The sequence below is a fragment of the Hemicordylus capensis genome, chromosome 3 (genome assembly GCF_027244095.1).
Source record: "Hemicordylus capensis ecotype Gifberg chromosome 3, rHemCap1.1.pri, whole genome shotgun sequence".
Taxonomy (NCBI): domain Eukaryota; kingdom Metazoa; phylum Chordata; class Lepidosauria; order Squamata; family Cordylidae; genus Hemicordylus; species Hemicordylus capensis.
Window position 1 is genome coordinate 275,034,191 of NC_069659.1, and position 19,718 is coordinate 275,053,908.

At 42.8% G+C, this 19,718-nt stretch overlaps 2 protein-coding genes across 2 annotated transcripts in view; one reads left to right on the top strand and one right to left on the bottom strand.

The window, feature by feature from the left end:
- The window catches only part of ACSL5 (acyl-CoA synthetase long chain family member 5), a 50,235-nt gene extending 47,062 nt beyond the window's left edge, over positions 1-3,173 (bottom strand). Inside the window, exon 1 of the mRNA XM_053312228.1 lies at positions 3,063-3,173. The gene's annotated coding sequence lies outside the window, so the exon portion shown is untranslated. The remainder of the gene's footprint in view (positions 1-3,062) is intronic.
- Positions 3,174-10,429: 7,256 nt separating this feature from the next.
- LOC128350597 (guanylate cyclase 2G-like) overlaps positions 10,430-19,718 on the top strand; it is a 114,579-nt gene continuing 105,290 nt past the window's right edge. The window contains exon 1 of the mRNA XM_053308994.1: positions 10,430-10,798. Coding sequence (XP_053164969.1) covers positions 10,430-10,798 — 369 coding nt within the window. The remainder of the gene's footprint in view (positions 10,799-19,718) is intronic.

Here is a 19,718-nt window from a genome sequence, read left to right on the forward strand (position 1 = left end):
GCAGCATGGCCGGAGTGACTCTCCCAGCCTTAAAGGCACGGAGAGCTGCTCCTAGTTCCGCTTCCAATGCAGCAGGGCCAATCGATCTCCCTCCCAACAGGGGTGGCCCCATTTGGGAGGGGGATCGATTGGCCCTGCTGCATTGGTAGCGGGACCAGGCGTGGTTTTCCATGCCTTTAAGCGCAGGCCGATTCATGCCCCCATGTCTGACGTCAGATGTGGGGACATGGCTAGCCAGGCGCATCTGATGTCAGACATGGGGGTGGGGCCAGGGGGCCGCCACCAGCCTGTCTCCGCTCCTGAGGATTCCTCAGGGTAAAGCAGGTTTTCAAGTGATACAGATATACCTTCCTGGCTAAAATAAGTGGTGGGAATAGCAAATAAAAGGCGACGATTAAATGCTTTCATTGGAGACTGCTTATTTATTGTATTTTGTTCAACATTGTCTTCTGTGCTCTAGTCTCCATATGGGGATTAAATCTTCCAAAGTTTTGTGGGGTGAGGTTTGAATGTTGTTTATTGTTTGTTAGGGAACTTTAAAATATGTGCCAGTGTAGGAAAAGCTGCATTAAATCAAGGCTGAGTTGAGTCAAATGGGGGGCTTGTGAAAGGGAAAAAATGCCCCCAAGGCCTCCAAACATACCCTTAATTCACTTCTGATGTGTTCACCAATTTCATAGCCAACTTGATTTGCCCCTTTGCTGTTTCTCTCTGCCATTTTCTCTTCTCTTTTACTGCGTTATCTTAGCCAATCATGGATCATGTTGTAAGTGTTGTAATATCATACTGCTACATAGCCAATCCGAACTGGCTGTGTACCATTGTTAATGAGAGTAAACGTTGCCTTCACTGGCAGGGGCAACTGCATGGCTCTTCATATCTTGGTACGATGCTGCAAGGCTGCACCACAGCATGAGAAGACAAAGAAAGTCACCTGCTTGCTTAGGAAACATGGCACACACTTCCTTGCTCCTGCCCTCATACAAGCTGGTCTTAATAGGGTCACACCCAAACAGTTGCTACATATAAAGGCTGTTTACATGACTGGAGGCAAGGTGGGGCAGGCAGGAGGAAGGCTGTGCTGAACTTACCTTCCCCCAAGATGATCTCCTCACCCTCCCCGTGGCCTCCTGGTCGTGTGGCTTGGCCGCATACATGAGCAGCTCTCCCGGGAGCTGTGCGGCTTTCTGAAGGCTGGGATAATGCCTCCAGGATACAATGCACCATTCAACAAATGTGGTGCATTAGGGGATTCCCCCATCAGATGGGTGCTCTAGGTGCCCATCTCTATGTCTGTTTGGCTGCAAGCAGCCCAAGCAAACACATAATCCTGGCTGCTGGGTTAAGGGTGCTTAACCCTGGCTAAAGGCCAGGTCAAAAAGGCAGGTTAGGCGCTGCAGCAGTGCTGGGATTCACCTTAATCCTGGTGCTGTACACAAGCAGCCTAACCCAGGCTGAGTTGCCCTAGCCTGGGTTAGGCTGCTCATGAGAACAGCCTTTAACTCTCCGATGCTAAAGTTTATGCTTCATGCACATTTTTTTAAAAAATGCTTGAAACAACTGTGCAGCAAGGTGATATCTTCCAGCAAGCAACATTCCCTTGCCCCTTTTCAGTCCGTAAAGGCAGACATACAGCTGAAGGTGGCTACCACCTGTTCAGCAGAAGTTTGTCTTGTAGCCATATGAACAAATCCTCTATCAGGAAGCACTTCAGTACACCCATTAGTTCTGTAGGACTATGCATCCCTTTGAGTTTTACTCTTTCTTTCTTTCTTTCTTTCTTTCTTTCTTTTTCTTTCTTTCTTTCTGCATAACATGGATATTCAGTTACCCTTACAACTAATTTCCAGGTGAGATCTACCCAGATCCAGTCCCTCCCTGTGTACCTCTAAAGCTGTGCAGAGAATCCAGAGGGCAGGGAGGAGAGAAAATGGCTACGGTGGTGAATACATCCAATGTAACCTGAAAGTCACTACTAGTGCAGCATGCTAGAGGAAAATCAAAGGGGTGTTAGGATGTTACTGTTTAGCAGTACTATATATGATCTTACAAGCCAGTCAAACCTTTTATCTATAGCATAGTTTGATTATTATTTAGCATCATTTAACTCTGTAAAAAAATACACTGAAAAGCACAGGCTAGAGAAAGCTGCAGGTCTGGCATTTTAATAGTGTGTGTGTATGTATTTACACACACAAACACATCACATCAATATATATATGATTATCATGTGTAGCTCTGTTTCAATATTTGATACACCAAACAGTAAATTGAAATAAGACTGCAGGTGGAACTACATAGCATTAAGAAGAGAATTTACTTCTACACTGAGCAAGGGACACAGTGGGATTCTTAATTAATTAATTAATTAATTAATTATATCTGCACTGCTTTTCAGCCATAATTGGCTTTCAAAGCAGATACAAGCCATTGGTCATTCAAATGAATAATTCCAGAGGGATAACATTGTTGTGTATCCCTCTAGTCTCCACAGTAACACAAAATGGAATCTTGTGAGATCTTAGATACTTTAAGGTGGCTTTAGTTTATGAAAGCCAATGTCGCAATAAACTTGTTAGACTTTAAGATGCCAGAAGACTTTTAATGTCAAATTAATAAAAACATCATGCAAAGATGAAATTTTTAGTTTCAGTGCTGGCTAGACTAATATTTTTCATTTTAGATTGTAGAGGAGTTCATTAGATCACTTGCTCAGTGATGGAATCACCACCATAAAACTGCCTTGTACTCTTCCTAAAACTGTAGCACTAATAATACTTTAAAATCTAGACATACTATACTCCTTGACCTCTTTCCTAGCTGACATTTTCCTGAATCATGTCATCCCACTAGCTTCTCTCATGTAACAACTGACAGTCAAGAATTCTCCTCAGCTATCGTGGCCCTGAAATGCATCTCACATTCTGGTATATTTTGTTAAACATATATACCATGAAACAGCTATCGCCTATGAGCCATTTCAATTATTTTTAAAAAGCACAAAAACTAGCCAGCTAGCATTACTAGATTTTGATTTGGAGATAAGTCATTGCAAGACTTACCTTGGTCCTGTTACAAAATACAAAATTTGGGTAAGATTTTGTCCTGTTTAGACCCAAACTGATATTTGCAGTCTGCTCATTTCACAATCGGTTTCTGTGTGTGAACTTTATATGGCATTCTTGCTTCAGCTGCTTTAATAAATGGACAACATTGTGCCTAGGCAATCTTTGAACCTACCTTGTGATAGGTTCAAAGGTAGGATTTACCTGATCAAATAGTTACAGTAATTTGAGTTGGTGTGAAATGTCAATTTATCAAAAGCTTAAACAGAGTACTTGCAGGTCCAAGTTTGTATCCTAAATTCCCAATGATGCAAGGGACTCCTTCAGCTGGAAAGTTTAAGCCTCAAGGAATCAGGTAGTTATATGCGTAGTACTGTACTTGCTTCTGAGTACTGAGTTACATGTGTAATATATCACCAAAATGGAAACTATGAATCCAAAACAGTTGCAGAGATGCAGCTGGGTAATTTTGGAGCCTGGACCTAAAGGCCTTTAGAGGCCCCTCACCCACTCACCCTCTGCAGGTTAAGCATCATCCCCACCCCACCCACCCCACACACACCCCGTGACACACACAGTATTTTTTGCACGTGGGTTCTAGAGGGCACAAACAGCAAATGAACTCATCAGAATGTAAGATTATAAAACAGGAATATTTATGCAAATATGCATTAGCAGAAACATTTCAACGTGCAACTTAACATATTCTCATCATCCCACATAATTGTTTCCCAACTTCCCACTCTGCCTCTAAAGCAGGTCGCAATCACACTCGGCCACCCAGCCCAACGGTGCAGCGACCACACCACCCAGGACAAACTAAAGAGGATGCGGGGGGGGGGCGGGGGTGTGGAGGCCCTGAACTTTGGCCTTGAAGTCTAGGGCTAAGAGCATCTCTGCTAAGTTATAAGGAAAAACAGAGAGTGAAACACTTGCAGCCCAGTTTTGTGTGTGTATGCATGTTTACTCAGGGGTAAGTTCCACTGAATCTAATAGGGCTTACTTGCAGTAACTGTGTTTAGGACTGCACCCTTCCTTTGGTGGAGCTATTTCTTATTTCAGTGCATTTTGTTTGAAAGGAAACGTATTTTAACTATTTCACGCATTGAACTTTGGAAGTAACATGAGGTACTGTATCTTCAAATCCAACTAATTTGGAGCAGAAAATTAAAATATATTTTTCTACAAAACTGCACATTGAATTATTTGAAGCACTGTAGCATTTTCTACAAAACTGCACATTGAATTATTTCAGCCTCTGCAACTTCGATGACACCTCAAGTTCTATATTAGCATATGGGCAAGTGAAGCAACCTTGTCCAGCCCTACTGGTTATCAGTTTAATCCCATTAGCAAATAGATATTGAGTGTTCAGGATTGTACCAACAGGGTTGCTGCAAGGTATTGGTGAGTCATTTTTAGCCTTACTGCTAGCATGTCCCCTTTATACACAGTTCTGTTTCATAGGGATATTTATTTACTTATTAATTAATTAATTAATTAATTAATTAATTAATTAATTTTAGCAATTCACTTCTTGTTCCTTTTCCAAATAGGATCATAAAACAACTCACAAATCCAAAAATGTAAAAGAGACAACAAAATTGCAGCATAACAATGACAATAAAACAAACTCAATTCGGCAGTAAATTAAAAGTCATTGAATGCTAATCAGTAAGTTTGAAAACATCAAGAAGGAACAAGGCACAAGTCAGGATATGCTAAAGGCTGCCATGAACAACAATTCACTAGGTGTCTTAAATTAATTAGTGTTGGGAAGATGAGCTGCTCTCTCTAGGAAACCTGTTAACAGGCTCTGAAAGTGACACAAAGGGTGGGGAGAAGGGAAGATTTCCAGTAGTCTATTCTTGTGCTTCTTGCAATGTTTTCAAGGTCTTTGGAGAGAGGAGGGCAGACCTTTCACTTCTCTCCACATTTGTTGCAAAGTTAGCAAGGGTCAGATTGGCCCCAGAGAGCTGCTCTGATGGCAGTGGTGGAAGACATCTTGCTGCCTTGCTGGAGCTCCGATAATCTGCCACCTGAGGTGACTGCCTCACCTCGCCTCATGAAAGTAGACTGCCCTGGCCAATGAAAAGCAAGAAGAAGAAGAAGAAGCTTGCCTAAGGAGAGATTTAACCTGGGAATCTCCTAGTTTATAGCTTGTGATCCACCCTTCAATTTGTAAATTGAGCCCTAAAATTCTCTAATTAGGGATGGTAGATGTTGGAGCATGTCCACATGAATTTTTGTTAAAGATGTGCCAGTTCCTCAAATCTCATCTCTGCAACTCATATGGCAGCTATGGTGATGTTCATGGTTCAGTGCTCCAGAAAAGGAGCGCCGAACCAGTTTGTGCACATCCCTAGCGATGGCTACTGCGGTGACATTATTGCTTCCTACATATTTAGTTTAGTATTAAAGATCTAAGATAACCATGTGCAAACTCCACCAGTTTAGATGTTCCTTTTGAATGTTTTAAACACACACAAGGGTTTGGCAACAAAAGGGAGTGATAATTCCTTTTGAAGAGGCTTTGAATATTGTAGACTCAACAGCTACATTAAAGTAAAATCTAAACCCTGCCTTAATGGTCTTGAACTTTGGGACTATTCAGTGATTAACAAAACTAGGGTTCAAAGGGAAGAATATCTGAGATGTAATATTCAGACACAAAGAGTTTAAAGAATACCTGGAATGTTTCTAAGTCATCATATTGTTATCAGTGTACAGAGCATTCTTTTCAGCAGTAATTTTTCTATAAAGCTGATTAGAAGTTTTGACTCAAGCATTTACCAATGTCAGCACCTTTCAGTTGATAATTAAATAAAATTATTTTATAACATAAAATAATTAAATATTATTTTAAAATGAAATAATATTCTCATATCATATTGTCACCATAAATGACATCTGAATTTGCTCAGCTGTTTCCTAGGAAAAATCTTTTATTTTAAAGGAGTTTGGGTGGGGGGAAGTGTATTCTAAGCAGAGATTTTAAAAAAAAATTCAAATCAAGATGTATGTAATGAAACATTGGGCAGATTCAGATGATGCGTGGAACCTGTTGAAGCCAAGGTACATATGACTTTCATCAGCCCCAAGAGAGTGTACTTCCCTGTCCCATCCTTTCTGGTTAGGATATGCTGAGATTTGTTGCGATGTCCAAACCCACCAATCTCGGCATATCCTAATCTGCTGTATTTATCCAAATAGAAGATGAGATTGAATTTAAGACACCCTTCTTTAAAAAAATAAAGCTTAAATACAGGTTATATATCTGTATTTACTTGAAAGGAAGAAGACTCTGAATTTAAGACAAACCCCAATTTCTAACATCAAAGAACTTGTGTGTGGGGGGGGGGGATTTGATCTTGGATACAGTGGATCTTGGATCTTGGATACAGTAAATACAGTGCTTGCTTCAGAAAACCTGAGCTCCAAAACTCACATGTGTTCAAGTGATTTTCAGGGCTCAGGTTTTCTGAAACAAGTAGGTTAGGATATGCTAAGATTGGACATTGTGATCAATTGCTGCATATCCTAACTGAGAAAGAAGTAGGCATTTGTGCGGGGAGTGAAGGTGAAAGTATGCCATCCTACGGCTGAGGGAGATTGTACAGACATCTGAACCTGCCCGCTGAATCAACATTCAACTTCAAGCAAAGGGAACTCAATTTATTTACCCTCTTGGACTCCTTCCTTATAGTGCCAGCTTCTCTGTATTGTCCGGCTATTTACAGCTATGTGTCAGGGCTCTGGGCTCTGGGGTAATTGGGGGTGCTTCTGGGAGTTTTGGAGTAGCTATTACAGTAGTGGTGGGGAACAGAAAATTTGGCGTTGGCAGTTCAGCAGGCCATTACAGGAGAAGGGAGACTAGAAATTTAATAGCTGTTTCCCCTTCTGGCTGTCCTGTCAGCTCTCAGGCCTCTGTGGGGCCTCATTCACCCAATTAACTCTCAGGACTTATTGAGCAGTTCCATTCACTCTCAGAACCTGACCTTGCTCCTTTGCAGTCCCAGGTCAGTCCAAAATAAGACCAAACTCATCCATGATGAGGGAGCCAACTTGGCTTGTATAACTGAGACCTGGTTGGGGGAGGCTAGTGGCCCAGTATGGGCTGAGCTCCTCCCTACTGGGTACACAATGGTGGAACAGGTTAGGGGAAGGGGCAGGGGGTGGTGGAGTGGCTGTGATCCATCGGAATAACATATCCCTTACCAGAATCCCTGTGAGATAATTTGGACCATACTGAGAGTGTGTATCTTGGCCTGGGGACTTGGGTAGATTGGGGATTCTATTGGTGTACCGAGCACCCTGTTGCCTAATGGAGTCCCTAACTGAACTGACAGAGCTCGTTGTGGGGTTGGTGTTGGAGTTGCCCAGACTTTTTGGTGTTGGGTGACTTCAATGTTCACTTTGGGGTCAGCTTGTCTGGTGTGGCTCAGGAGTTCATAGCATCCATGACAACTATGGGCCTATCCCAGTTGGTCATAGGGCCAACACACACTGCTGGTAACACTCTTGATTTGGTCGTTTGTTCAGATCAGGGTGGTGTTCCATGGGTGGAGACTCCTAGAGTGTCTCCATTGTCATGGATGGACCATCATCTGGTTAAGGTTGGCTTCATGGCCACAATCCACCTTTTCAGGGGTGCAAGACCTATTAAGATAGTTCACCTAAAAAGGCTATTGGATCCTATAGGATTCCAAGAGACTTGGAGGGTTTTAGGGTTGGTTCTGCTGGTGATTCTGTTGATGCCCTGGTGGAGTCCTGGAAAAGGGAGCTTACCTGGGCAGTAGACATTATTGCCCCTAAACACCTTCTCTGTTCTGCTTCAAAACTAGCTGAATGGTATACTGAACAGCTATGGGAGCTGAAATGGCATGGGAGAAGGCTAGAGCATATCCTCATCATCAGGAAATGGCATTCATTCCCTAAATGCTTGCCTACAGGCAGTAATGGGCTGGATGAGGGATAGCAAATTGAAACTGAATCCAAGCAAAGTGGAAGTGCTCATTGTAGGGGCTCAGAATTTATTGTTTGTTTATCTGTTTATTAGATTTATATACCGCCCTTCCAAAATGGCTCAGGGCGCTTCACAACATGATAAAAACCATTAAAACAATTAAAATCAAACTATTAAAACACAATAAAACCAATAAAACAGCTAAAAGCCCTGAAAATCAGGGCAACAGTTTAAAACATTTAAAACTCTGGAAGGCCAGCCCAAATATGTATGTTTTAAGGGCTCTCTTGGAGGACAGCAATGATCTCAAATTACGAATTTCTGCCAGAAGTGCATTCCATAGCCCAGGAGCAGCTACAAAGAAGGCCCGCCTCTGCGTCGCCACCAGATGAACTGGTAGCAACTGGAGACGGACCTCCTCAGATGACCTTAACGAGCAGTGGAGATCATGTAAAAGAAGGCGCTCTCTTAGATAACTTGGACCTAAGCCATTCAGGACTTTAAAGGTAATAACCAGCACTTTGTATTTTGCCCGGAAACATATCGGCAGCCAGTGTAGCTGTTTCAAAACAGGCATCATATGGTCTCTCTGGGTTGCCCCAGAGACCAATCTGGCTGCCGCATTCTGAACTAACTGAAGTTTCCAGACTACGTACAAAGGCAGCCCCACATAGAGCGTATTGCAGTAGTCAAGCCGGAAGGTTACCAGTTGATGCACCACTGTTTTGAGGGAATTTAAGGGATGAGTTAGAGCTTGATGTGATGGACAGGGTTACACTCCCCTGGAAGGAACAGGTACGCAGCTTGGGGGTACTCATGGACCCAGGCCTTATCCTAGGATCTCTAGTGGAAGCTATAGCCAGGAATGCTTTCTACCAGCTTTGGCTGGTTTCACAGCTGTGTCCATTCCTTGAATAGGATGGCATCATAACAGTGGTGTATCAGCTGGTAACCTCCAGGCTCGACTATTGCCATGCACTCTACGTGAGGCTGCCTTTGTACACAGTTCGGAAACTTCAGTTAGTTCAAAATGTGGCAGCCAGACTGGTCTCTGGGGTAACCCGGATAGACCATATTATGGCTGTTTTAAAGCAGTTGCACTGGTTGCCAATATGTTTCTAGGCAAAATACAAAGTGCTGGTTATTACCTCTAAAGCCCTGAATGGCTTTGGTCTGGTTTACCTTAGAGAGCGCCTTCTTCTGCATGATTTCAACCAAGTGAAAGTACAAGAAGCAAAATGGCAGCACCATGGAATCTATTAACATTTTAGATTGTGAGCCCTTTGGGGACAGGGATCCATCTTATTTTTATTTATTATTTCTCTGTGAAAACTGCCTTGAGCCATTTTTGGAAGGGCAGTATAGAAATCGAATAAATAAATAAATAATAATAAATAAATTAAAAGGCAACAACAACAGCAACAGTTTCTGTGCTGCTCTAATCTTTTGAAACAAGCAACATCCAGTATGCTCTAAAGGACATATTTCCAAAATTGTGAATCACCTACTGCAGGACATTTAATAGAAATCTGCACTTGTAACTTCAAGACTCAGAGGCGGGCCTTCTCTATAGCTGCTCCGAGGCTGTGGAATGCGCCCCCTGAAGAAATTTGTAATTTAAATTCTCTATTAGCCTTCAGGAGAGCCCTTAAAATGTATCTGTTTGGCCTGGCTTTCCAGGGTTTTAAAATCGGTTTTAATATTTTGACCCGGTTTCAGCGGTTTTAATTACTGCGATTGTTTAATTGTTGTTTTAAAATGTTTTTAAATTATTATTTGTTGTTATATTGTTTTTAATTTTTGTTTTAGCTCTTCACTGTTTTAATAGTTTGTTTTAATTGTAAACCGCCCTGAGACATTTTGGGAAAGGCTGTATAAAAATCAAATCAAATCAATCAATAAATAAAATAATAAAGTTATTCTTTTAATCTAATAACTGCTTCTGTCTAGATTGTACTTGTCATAACAACACTGCATAACAATGCTGGTATTGTTTTTGCCAGCATGTTGCTGGATCCTGCAATGTTGTATTTTGTGAACTCTCATTTATATAGGGAAGAAAACATGCCAGAATTTCCTTTTATTTCTTTAAATACCTCTTGTTGGCTCAAGTAACTCAAGCAGATGTTAATCAAGGTCAAGCAGCAATGAAAATTATTTCTTTAAAATATCTGACCAGATCTATGCTGTGTCACATATTTCAGAATGATAATACTACTGAATTGGTTACTGGAAGCAACTATGGTGATCAAGGATTTGTTAATTAGCACTGTTTCGTAAATGTCATGCCATGGGCAAAGGTGTTGATATCATCATTTAAAGCAGAAGTATAAGTAACACAGTGAAAAGGAGAATGAGGGCACTTTACAACAGAAAAGAGAGTGCATGTCTTAGAATGATGGAGTGCTACACCAGCAAATGCCCACAGAATTTCTTTCTCATTCACTATGGCTTGGTGATATCACTTGCTATCACAGTCTATGCCACAAATACTACAAGTGGTCTTGAAAGGCCCAAGCTCATAGTGGCCTTTCAGGCTCCTAGGAATATTTCCCATCCCCTGAGCGCTCAAAGGCTAAGTGCAGTTCTCCAGATTGCCATTGATAAAATCAATATGGATACATCCTACCTAGGCAACTACAGCTTGGAGTATGTTTATGCTGACAGTGGCTGTGAGGCCAAGAAATCCCTCCTTGCATTCCTTGACCAGTTTCAAAAGAAACACATTTCTGCCTTGTTTGGACCCGTTTGCTCCCAGGCAGCAGAGGTAGAGTATAAATTATTTCCCTTTTTCTTGTACTGGCTTTTATCCTACATGAAATTAATTTGATTTGCACCAGTTTGTGGAGTTGGATTTCACTTTTATATTTCTTTGCAGCTGACATTTTGACTGATGGCTTTGCTCAAGGATTTTGCTTCTTAATTTACATTAACATTATGGATTGTGAACATAAAACTAGCAGTAATTTGTGATATAGAATTTACAATGGTTGATATTAGATGCTTCAAGAGGAATTAAAAAGGCAAGGCTGACAGTCAGATTATGAATCAAGAGCATACTATTGTATTTGTTAGACCAATGGCTAATATCCATTGATAGATACAATTTCAATGAAAATAGCTGGTAGAAAAAGATACAAGAAATAATAATGTTATCTGAAATATGGTGTGTAGTGGTAGGGAGATAAGACTAGGGAGGAATGTTATCTCCCTACTGCTACATAGTGTATTTTACAACACATACCTGTATTATTAGAAATCAGTAGTATCTCTATTTCTGGCCAATATTGGTTTTACACACTGAGTGGCTACAAATTAGCCTGAGGTATGCACACAAAAATAACCCAACCCACTTTTTAAAGAAAGGTGACTGATCTATGCTGATGATAATGCTATAGCTATCCAGATATTTTAAAAAGTAACCACATTAAAAAATAAACTGGTGTTTTGTTTTGTTTTTGCAATCTAGTCATGAATATATTCAAGAATCTAAAGGAAAGTGTTACAAAGCAATAACCACAGAAATTAGTGGCAGGAAGAAAGGAAGACAGATCATTGTAAAATCAGAACTGTAGCTCATATGCTAAAGTGAACTAGTGACTAGCATGCTGGTTATTTTCTGGTTTCTGTTTCTATGTACTTTATTCTTACATCTCCTGCACAGTATCTCCCTCCCCAGTTCCAAAAGTGCTGTAGAAGTGCACTTTTTGATTTTAATTTATTCAGTTCATGAAGAGCTTCATTTTAGCTTTGGCCCAATATATTTAAGGGATCCCAATTTCACTAGGTTATTTCACTAAGGAAAGAACTACCACCGGAATAGTTAAGGTAGGGTGTAAAAAATAAACTAAAGGTCTAGCCCTAATTCCCAGCCCCCATTTTTAGGAAAAGCCATTTTGGGATTGAGCAATTCAGAGGGGACAAATGGCAGGAGTACTGGGGGTGGAGGTGTCCAAGGACACCCCCCATGTGTTTCTTTTTCAAAATAATTCCATCCTGAAATGACTTTTAACAATACCATCTGTGTACCAAGCTCTCACACTACAGGCTCATCAAGAAGTGTCTTTAGTGGTTACCCTGCAACTGTGAAAGTCCTTTCTCCAGATGTTTTGCCAGAGCTCAGGATTAAGCATCTTTCAGAAGCATTGTGCTACTTTTATTTTGGTTGCCTCCAAGTTTCAATGATTTAGTTCAGATGACTGTTTGGCATCTGAGTGCTCCATAAACTTTTACCCACTTAAATATTTGATTTTAAAAACAATAGTTAGCTGCTTCTAAAAATATATTTCATGGTGCAAGAGGCAACTGTAGCCTTCAACCATACAGTGAAACCTGGTGTTATTGCCTCCCTGCTTCCATGGATTTCCCAGCTGCTATGGATAAGTGATAATGATTAGCTTACTTTTTCATTGGACACATGATCCTCCTCGCCCCCGCCGACCCAACATGTGGTTACAAGCGCCTTACAGAAAATTATCTGCAAACAATTCACAGTTAGTCAACACATATAATAAAGGACAAAATACTGTGGAATATAGCCCCCTCCTTTATTGACCGGTGGTAACTGACGAGGTCATCTGAGGGGGCTCTGCTCCGGGTGCCGACAATGAGGGAGGCTTGGTTGTCATGCACACGGGACAGGGCCTTCTCTGTTGCTGCCTCCAGACTCTGGAATGCTCTCCCGGTGGCTATTTGCTCCTCGGTCTCCATCACAGCTTTCAGAAAAAGTGTAAAATCTTGGCTTTTTGCCCGGGCATTTATATGTGATTCTCTGCTGCTGCTCTTTATAGTCTGTATTGCTTTTATGCTTTTGTTTTAAATTTTTAATCAGATTTGTTTAATTTTTTTCACTTAATATTTTAATTGTGTCTTTCCCCCCATCTTGTGTTTAAATTTTTTGCTGTAAACCCCCTTGGGATTGCTTTAATGAAAGGCAGTATATAAATTTAACAATAAATAAATAAATAGGCCAATAATTAACACTTTGTTCACTTTTGACACCTAATATGCATTTAGATCAAGACCTGCACCAGGTTTCAAAAAGCCCTTTAAGATCTCTCAAAATAGGGTAGTATGGAGAATTCAGACCTAGTCAATTATTAATTAATTAATTAAAATTAAATTAAATTAAATTAAATTAAATTAAATTAACCCTAAACCCATTTATGCATATTTCTGCCCACTGAACCTAGGGGTGCCTCACTAATAAGATGGGGAGAGTGGTCGCCTCAAGTGGTGGCTTAGCAGAGGTAGCGGACTGACCAGCTTTATGTACCTGCCTCCTTCCACCTCACTCCATCTCACAGCCAACCCTTAAATTTTTTTTGTTCTGGCACCAGCCAGCACTGTCCATTGCTCCTCTACTTGTCCTGCTGCATCCTGTCCTCTGCTTGTGCCACTCCAACTTCCCTGCCTTCTGCTTTTTGAAGAGGCAAAGAGCAGGACCTGGTGAGGAAAAGAAGAAGCTGGGTTGGTTGTTGCCACCAACAGGAAAGTGGGGGTTCACCAACAGGAAAGTGGGGGTTCACTGTGTCTCTTGCAAAAACACCGAGCAAAGGAAGGCTGCCTGTAACTCTCCCTCCTCAAGTGGCACCCTTGCAGAGCTTTGCAAGACTTAGATCGGAAGCTTGCAATCCAAGCCTTGCAAAGCTTTTTGTAAGGGTGTTGTATGTTGCAGGGTGGGGAGCTGCTAGCAAACCAACCTCCTTGTGTGGTGCCTTTGAAGAGTCCCGTAGCACTCGGATTGGGAGCTTCTCATCTGAGCTTTGCAAGGCTCTGCACAGCCTCTATGAGAAGAGGGAACATTGCTAGCAGACCCCATCTTGCATAGCGTGGAAGCTATTTCTACTAATTTGCAGCCTCCCTCCCTCCGGCCATTTAGCCATCTATTCCTTCTTCCTCCCTGCATCTCTGCCATGCTGCAAATTTTGACTCCCAACCCTTGTCCAAGCTCTGCTTCACCAGTGGGTTCCAGTCAGCAGCGTGCAAGGTAAGCAGAAGGAAGATGGATGGCTTTGGAGTGTGAGTTAAGGAGAAGAGACTGCTACTTGCTGGCAGCTTCTTTCTTGTTGTGCTGGGCTTGAAAAGTTACCATGATGACAACTTGTTCTGTTTTATTATTATTTATTATTATTATTATTTTATACATTTCTATACCGCTCCAAACCAAAGTCTTGGGGTGGTTCACAATAATAAAACAATACAAAAACACAAAACATTAAAATCAATTAAAATGCCGAAAAGCAGCCTAAAAACAAAAACAATCTACAGTGTTTAAATTTTTTAAAAAAGTTAAAAGGTTAAAAGGCCTGGTTAAAAAGATGAGTCTTCAGAGCTCTTTTAAAAACCACTAGGGATGGGGAGAGTCTTATGTCAGCGGGAAGCGCATTCCAAAGTCTCAGAGCAACAACTGAGAAGGCCCATCCCTGAGTGGTCACCAACCGACTTGAAGGTAGCCAGAGACGGGCCTCACCTGACGAACGCAGTGGACGATGGGGATCATGCAGAAGAAGACGTTCTCTTAAATATCGTGGGCCTAACTGTGTAGGGCTTTATAGGTTATAACCAGCACTTTGTATTTTACCCAGAAACCTATTGGCAGCCAGTGTAACTCCTGTAATATAGGAATAATACAGTCTCTTCGAGATGACCCGGAGACCAACTTGGCCGCCACGTTTTGTACTAATTGTAGTTTCCGGACTACGTACAAAGGCAGCCCCACATAGAGCGCATTGCAGTAATCAAGTCCGGAGGTTACCAGCAAATGTACTGTTGTGGACAGTCTATAACATATCAGAACCAGAGGTACCAAATCAGAAGTATGGTGAAATATATGGGCCTGGGTGACTCCATGTTATATCAAGAAATGAAATAATATCTGAACTCTGATACTGTTCCTTGCTCTGTGAGGAGCAGGAAGCAACCTGGCATTGTGTTGTGCAATGTATATGCAATGTATATGCAATGGATGTGCAATGTATATGCAATGGATGTGCAATGTATATGCAATGGATATGCAAGAAACACACAAAGGCTTTGGCCTGAGCTTTCATATGCTAAATAGACAACCAAGGTGTCTGTGAAGGGTTTGCCAGACCTGTTGAGTTCCTCCTTCCATTGTCAGTGATGGCCCTGCAATGCCCAAGTGATTAGCACAATTGCTGTAGCCAAATGGATACTGAGAAAATACTTGTAGGCTTTAAGTATTTTCTCACTGATGATTCTGTCCTAGCCAAATTGTATTGAATGTCCCACACATGCAAATATTCTCTTGTTTTCAGTTACAAGAAAAACACTGGATAAAGGTACATAAGAAATACTGGAATGACTTGTCTCACACCTAATGGGACCAATTCCTCAATTCCATTACTAATTCTTGACTTCTTAACACCTCTTGGGGAAAGATGCAATTTGCAGCATCTTGGATGCAGATTTCCCCACCCCTCCCTTCCTGAGCGCACGCAGTTTACAGAAGCAGAAGATGAGATCCAGAGATATCTCTGGACTAGCTGATATCCTGAACAATTAAGATTTTGTTCAGAAGGTGGCAGGAAGTTAACACCTTTTTGGACATCCAGGAAAAGAGGAGATTTTGAATAGATCCTGTTCAAGGATCAAAGAGAAAATCACTATAAGATGAGGCTTTTGAGACAGAGAGTTCAGCAGTGCTGTGCCTACGGGCATTCTGCTCATACGCGAGCATTCTTGTGCCTACAACAAGATCTGCTCACACGCTTTCCCAGAGTTTGCTGCCCAGCCGCGGGGCTAAGCAGAAACTCTGCCCGTGCTCAGAGGCTATGACTCTCACTGCGCAGTGAGAAGTCAAGGCTCCCCAGCCATGGAGCTCTCAGCTATGATCTGAAACAACTGCACAACTCCTGTCTCCGCCAGCGCCTCACTGCTTCAGCTGAAGTGATTCGTCTCTCTCCAGCCTCCAGCCTCGGATCCTGGTAATATGCTACAAGCCTTGGGAATTCCCTTCATCTTTTCCCTACTCCCTCCTCTTCCCCCCCTTTTCCCTTCTACTAATCTCTGATCTCCCCAAAAACCTTATCAGCCCACAGCCTTCCCCCCCTTTCTTTTCTGCCTATATTTGAAATGTATTAGACCTAGGAAGATTTAAATGCCCACACATATGTAATTAGGCACACGGGTGAATACTGGTGCTGGTTAGGAAATACTGTTGCTGATATTAATAGAGTATTCCGCTTTTTGCCTTGCTAGATTATGTTGCTAGTCTTATATACTCAATAAACCCCATTGAATCCTTCTGAGTAGTTTGATCTCCTTTCCTTCATCGCTTCCAGATCATACGTGGTCATCAATATAAAAGAACTTGATCCAGACCTGTTTTATATACTAGCTAATGAGCATGTTTAGTATATAGATCAGGCCTGGTCTGTAACAGTACTACTGTTCTGAGGTCATCAATCTCAAGAAACGGATGCAGCTGGCATATCGACCGAAGCTGATAAAAAGCACTTCTGGCCACTGCCTCAACCTGAGAAACCAGGGAGAGGCGTGAATCCAGAAGCACTCCCAGACTGCGTACCTGTTCCTTCTGAGGAAGTGTTACCCCATCTAGAACAAGCAGGTCAATATCGTTTCCTGAGTAACGACCCTGCACAACAAGTACTTCCGTCTTGTCTGGATTCAGTCTCAGTTTGTTATCCCTCATCCAGCCCATTCCTGCCTCCAGGCAGGCATTCAGGGAGGATATGGAGAAATAGATTTGGGTGTCATCAGCATACTAATAGCACCCAGCACCAAATCCCTGGATGATCTCTCCCAGCGGTTCCATGTAGATGTTAAAAAGCATTGGAGACAATATGGAGCTCTGAGGGACCCCATATAAAAGCTCAAGTTTTGAAGAGCAACAGTCTCCAAGAGACACCATCTGGAATCTGCCCGAGATATAGGAGCGGAACCATTGCAAAGCAATGCCTCCTACACCCAACTCCCTCAGTCCAGAAGGATACTATGGTTGATAGTATCGAAAGCCACCGAGAGATCCAAAAGGACCAACAGAGTCACACTTCCTCCATCAAGTCCTAATTGGAGATCATCCATTAGGCCGACCAAGGCAGTCTCCACCCCGTAGCCCGCCCGAAAACCAGTTTGAAATGGGTCTAGATAATCAGTTTCTTCCAAGACCACCAGGAGCTGGGAGGCCACCACCTTCTCAGTCACTTTACCCAACCATGGAAGGTTGGAGACAGGCCTGTAGTTATTGAACTCTGATGGATCCAAGGTAGGCTTCTTAAGAATAGGTCTAATAATTGCCTCCTTAAGACAAGGAGGCATCCTGCCCTCCCTCAGAGAGGCATTAATAATTGCCACCAGGCCCTCCACAACAATCTCCCTGCCAGATAGTGTAAGCCATGTCGGGCAAGGATCAAGTAGACAGGTGGTAGGACGCACCACTCCAAGCAGCTTGTCCACATCCTCAGGAGTCACAAACTGGAACTGATCCAGTTTAACCACACAAGAGGAGTTGCTGGATACCTCTGCATCTGATACCACGCTAAATGTGGAGTTGAAGTCTAAATCGGCCCGAATACGAGAGATTTTGTCCACGAAAAGCTCATTAAAAGCATCACAGCGGGCAACTGATGGATCCAAATTTTGATTCAAGGGAGCAGGGGGTCCTACTAGCCCCCTCACAACCCTAAAAAGCTCAGCTGGACGTGAGTTTTCGGAAGCAATACGGGCAGAAAAGAAGAACTTCTTTGCTGCACATATAGCCAGAGCATAGGTCTTTAAATGCGCTCTATGTTGCAATCTGTCGGATTCGAGTTGAGACTTCCTCCACCTGCGTTCCAGTCGTCTACCTTGCCGCTTCAGCTCCCGCAGTTCTTCCGTATACCAAGGAGCCATTTTTGAAGCAGGTCGGAGAGGACGCTTAGGAACGGTCCTGTCTACTGCCCTGGTAAGGTGACTATTCCACTTTTCCACTAGGGCATCAATCGGATCGTTGGCCGAGCCAACATTAAATCCAACCAAGGCTTCTTGGAACCCTATTGGATCCAATAACCTTCTTGGACGGGCCATTGTAATAGGCCCCTCACCCCTGCAGAGGTGGGACGTAACTGTAAGTCCAACCTTAACCAGATAGTGGTCCGTCCATGACAATGGGGAAATCATAGGAGTCCCCACCCATGGAACACCACCCTGTTCAGAGTAAAAGACCAGATCAAGCGTGTTACCAGCAGTATGTGTCAGCCCAGAGACCACTTGGGATAGGCCCATAGTTGTCATGGCTGCTATGAACTCCTGAGCTGCTCCAGACAACCCAGTCCCAAAGCGGACATTGAAGTCACCCAGAACCACAAGCCTGGGACACTCCAACATCAAATCTGAGACCAGGTCCACAAGCTCAGTTAGGGACTCTGTTAGGTAGCGGGGTGATCGGTACACCAACAGAATTCCCAGTCTATCTCTGGTCCCCAAGCACAAGTACACACACTTGATATGATCAGATGTTCCGAGAGGAATTCTGGTAAGTGAGATATTATCCTTAAAGACCACAGCCACTCCACCTTCCCGCCCACATTCCCTCACCTGCTCCTCAACAGAGTATCCTGGAGGAAGAAGCTGGGCCCAAACTGGGCCTCCAGCCTCCCCCAACCAAGTCTCTGTAATACACACCAGGTCAGCCCCTTCATCCATGATCAAATCATGGATTACTTCAGATTTATTTTGGACTGACCTGGCATTAAAGAGGAGCAAGGCAAGGTTCTGCGGGTAGTTGGCACTGCTCCCTAAGGTCAAAGAGCTGACAGGGCAGCCGGAAGTGGAAACAGCTATTAAGTTTCTGATTTCCCTTCCCCTGTAACAGCCTGCTGACCTGCCAACGTAACTACTCCTATTCCCCATCACCACTGGAATAGTCGCCCTGAGACCAGTGGACATGCCCTGCTGACTCCCCATCTCCAGAAAGATTCAAAACAATGAAAATAATCCTAGCCAGGCCAAACTCACTCCCCCCACACTGCCTAAAGGTACCGAACCAGGTGGGGTGGCCTTCGCCCTCGTTGCTCACCAAAGGGGCGCTTTGGTGTCACCCCGCTGGTGGCAGGCCCGCCGCCACTGGCAGCCTTCTTAAATAGCCCAGGGTGGGCAGGTGGAGCCAAGACTGCTCTTGTATGTCTTTATTGAATTGTTTTTATCTTCTTGTTAACCACCCTGGGGTCTTAGGATGAAGGGGGAGGTATGTAAATTTTAATAAAGAAATAAACCTGAGAATAAAAGGCTGCCTGTAATTGTCTCAGCCACTCAGACACCTTTAGCCACCCCTAACGGAAACATATGGGCTTAATAAAAATCAGGACAGCAAGCTTATTACATTCAACTCAATGCAACAAGGTATGCATCACAATCTATACTTTAAAAAGGCCTTCAACCACTCTAAAGCAAAGTGAACCCTAAAGAGTCTTCTGACCTGGTACAGACAAATTGATGCATTAGACTAACAGATGAAGCTGCATCTGATGAAACAGACTTTGGTCCACAGAAGCTTATATCACAACACATCGCTTAGTCCTTAAAGTCACAAGACACTTTGTTGTCTTTGCTGTAACAGATTCCCACTCTGGAGTTGGTTCTTGGAATGTATGAAGGAGGGAACAGGACAGATGGCATGTCCACCGGAGTAATGCTTGTGCTCCTGGCTTTAAAGCACAACTGCC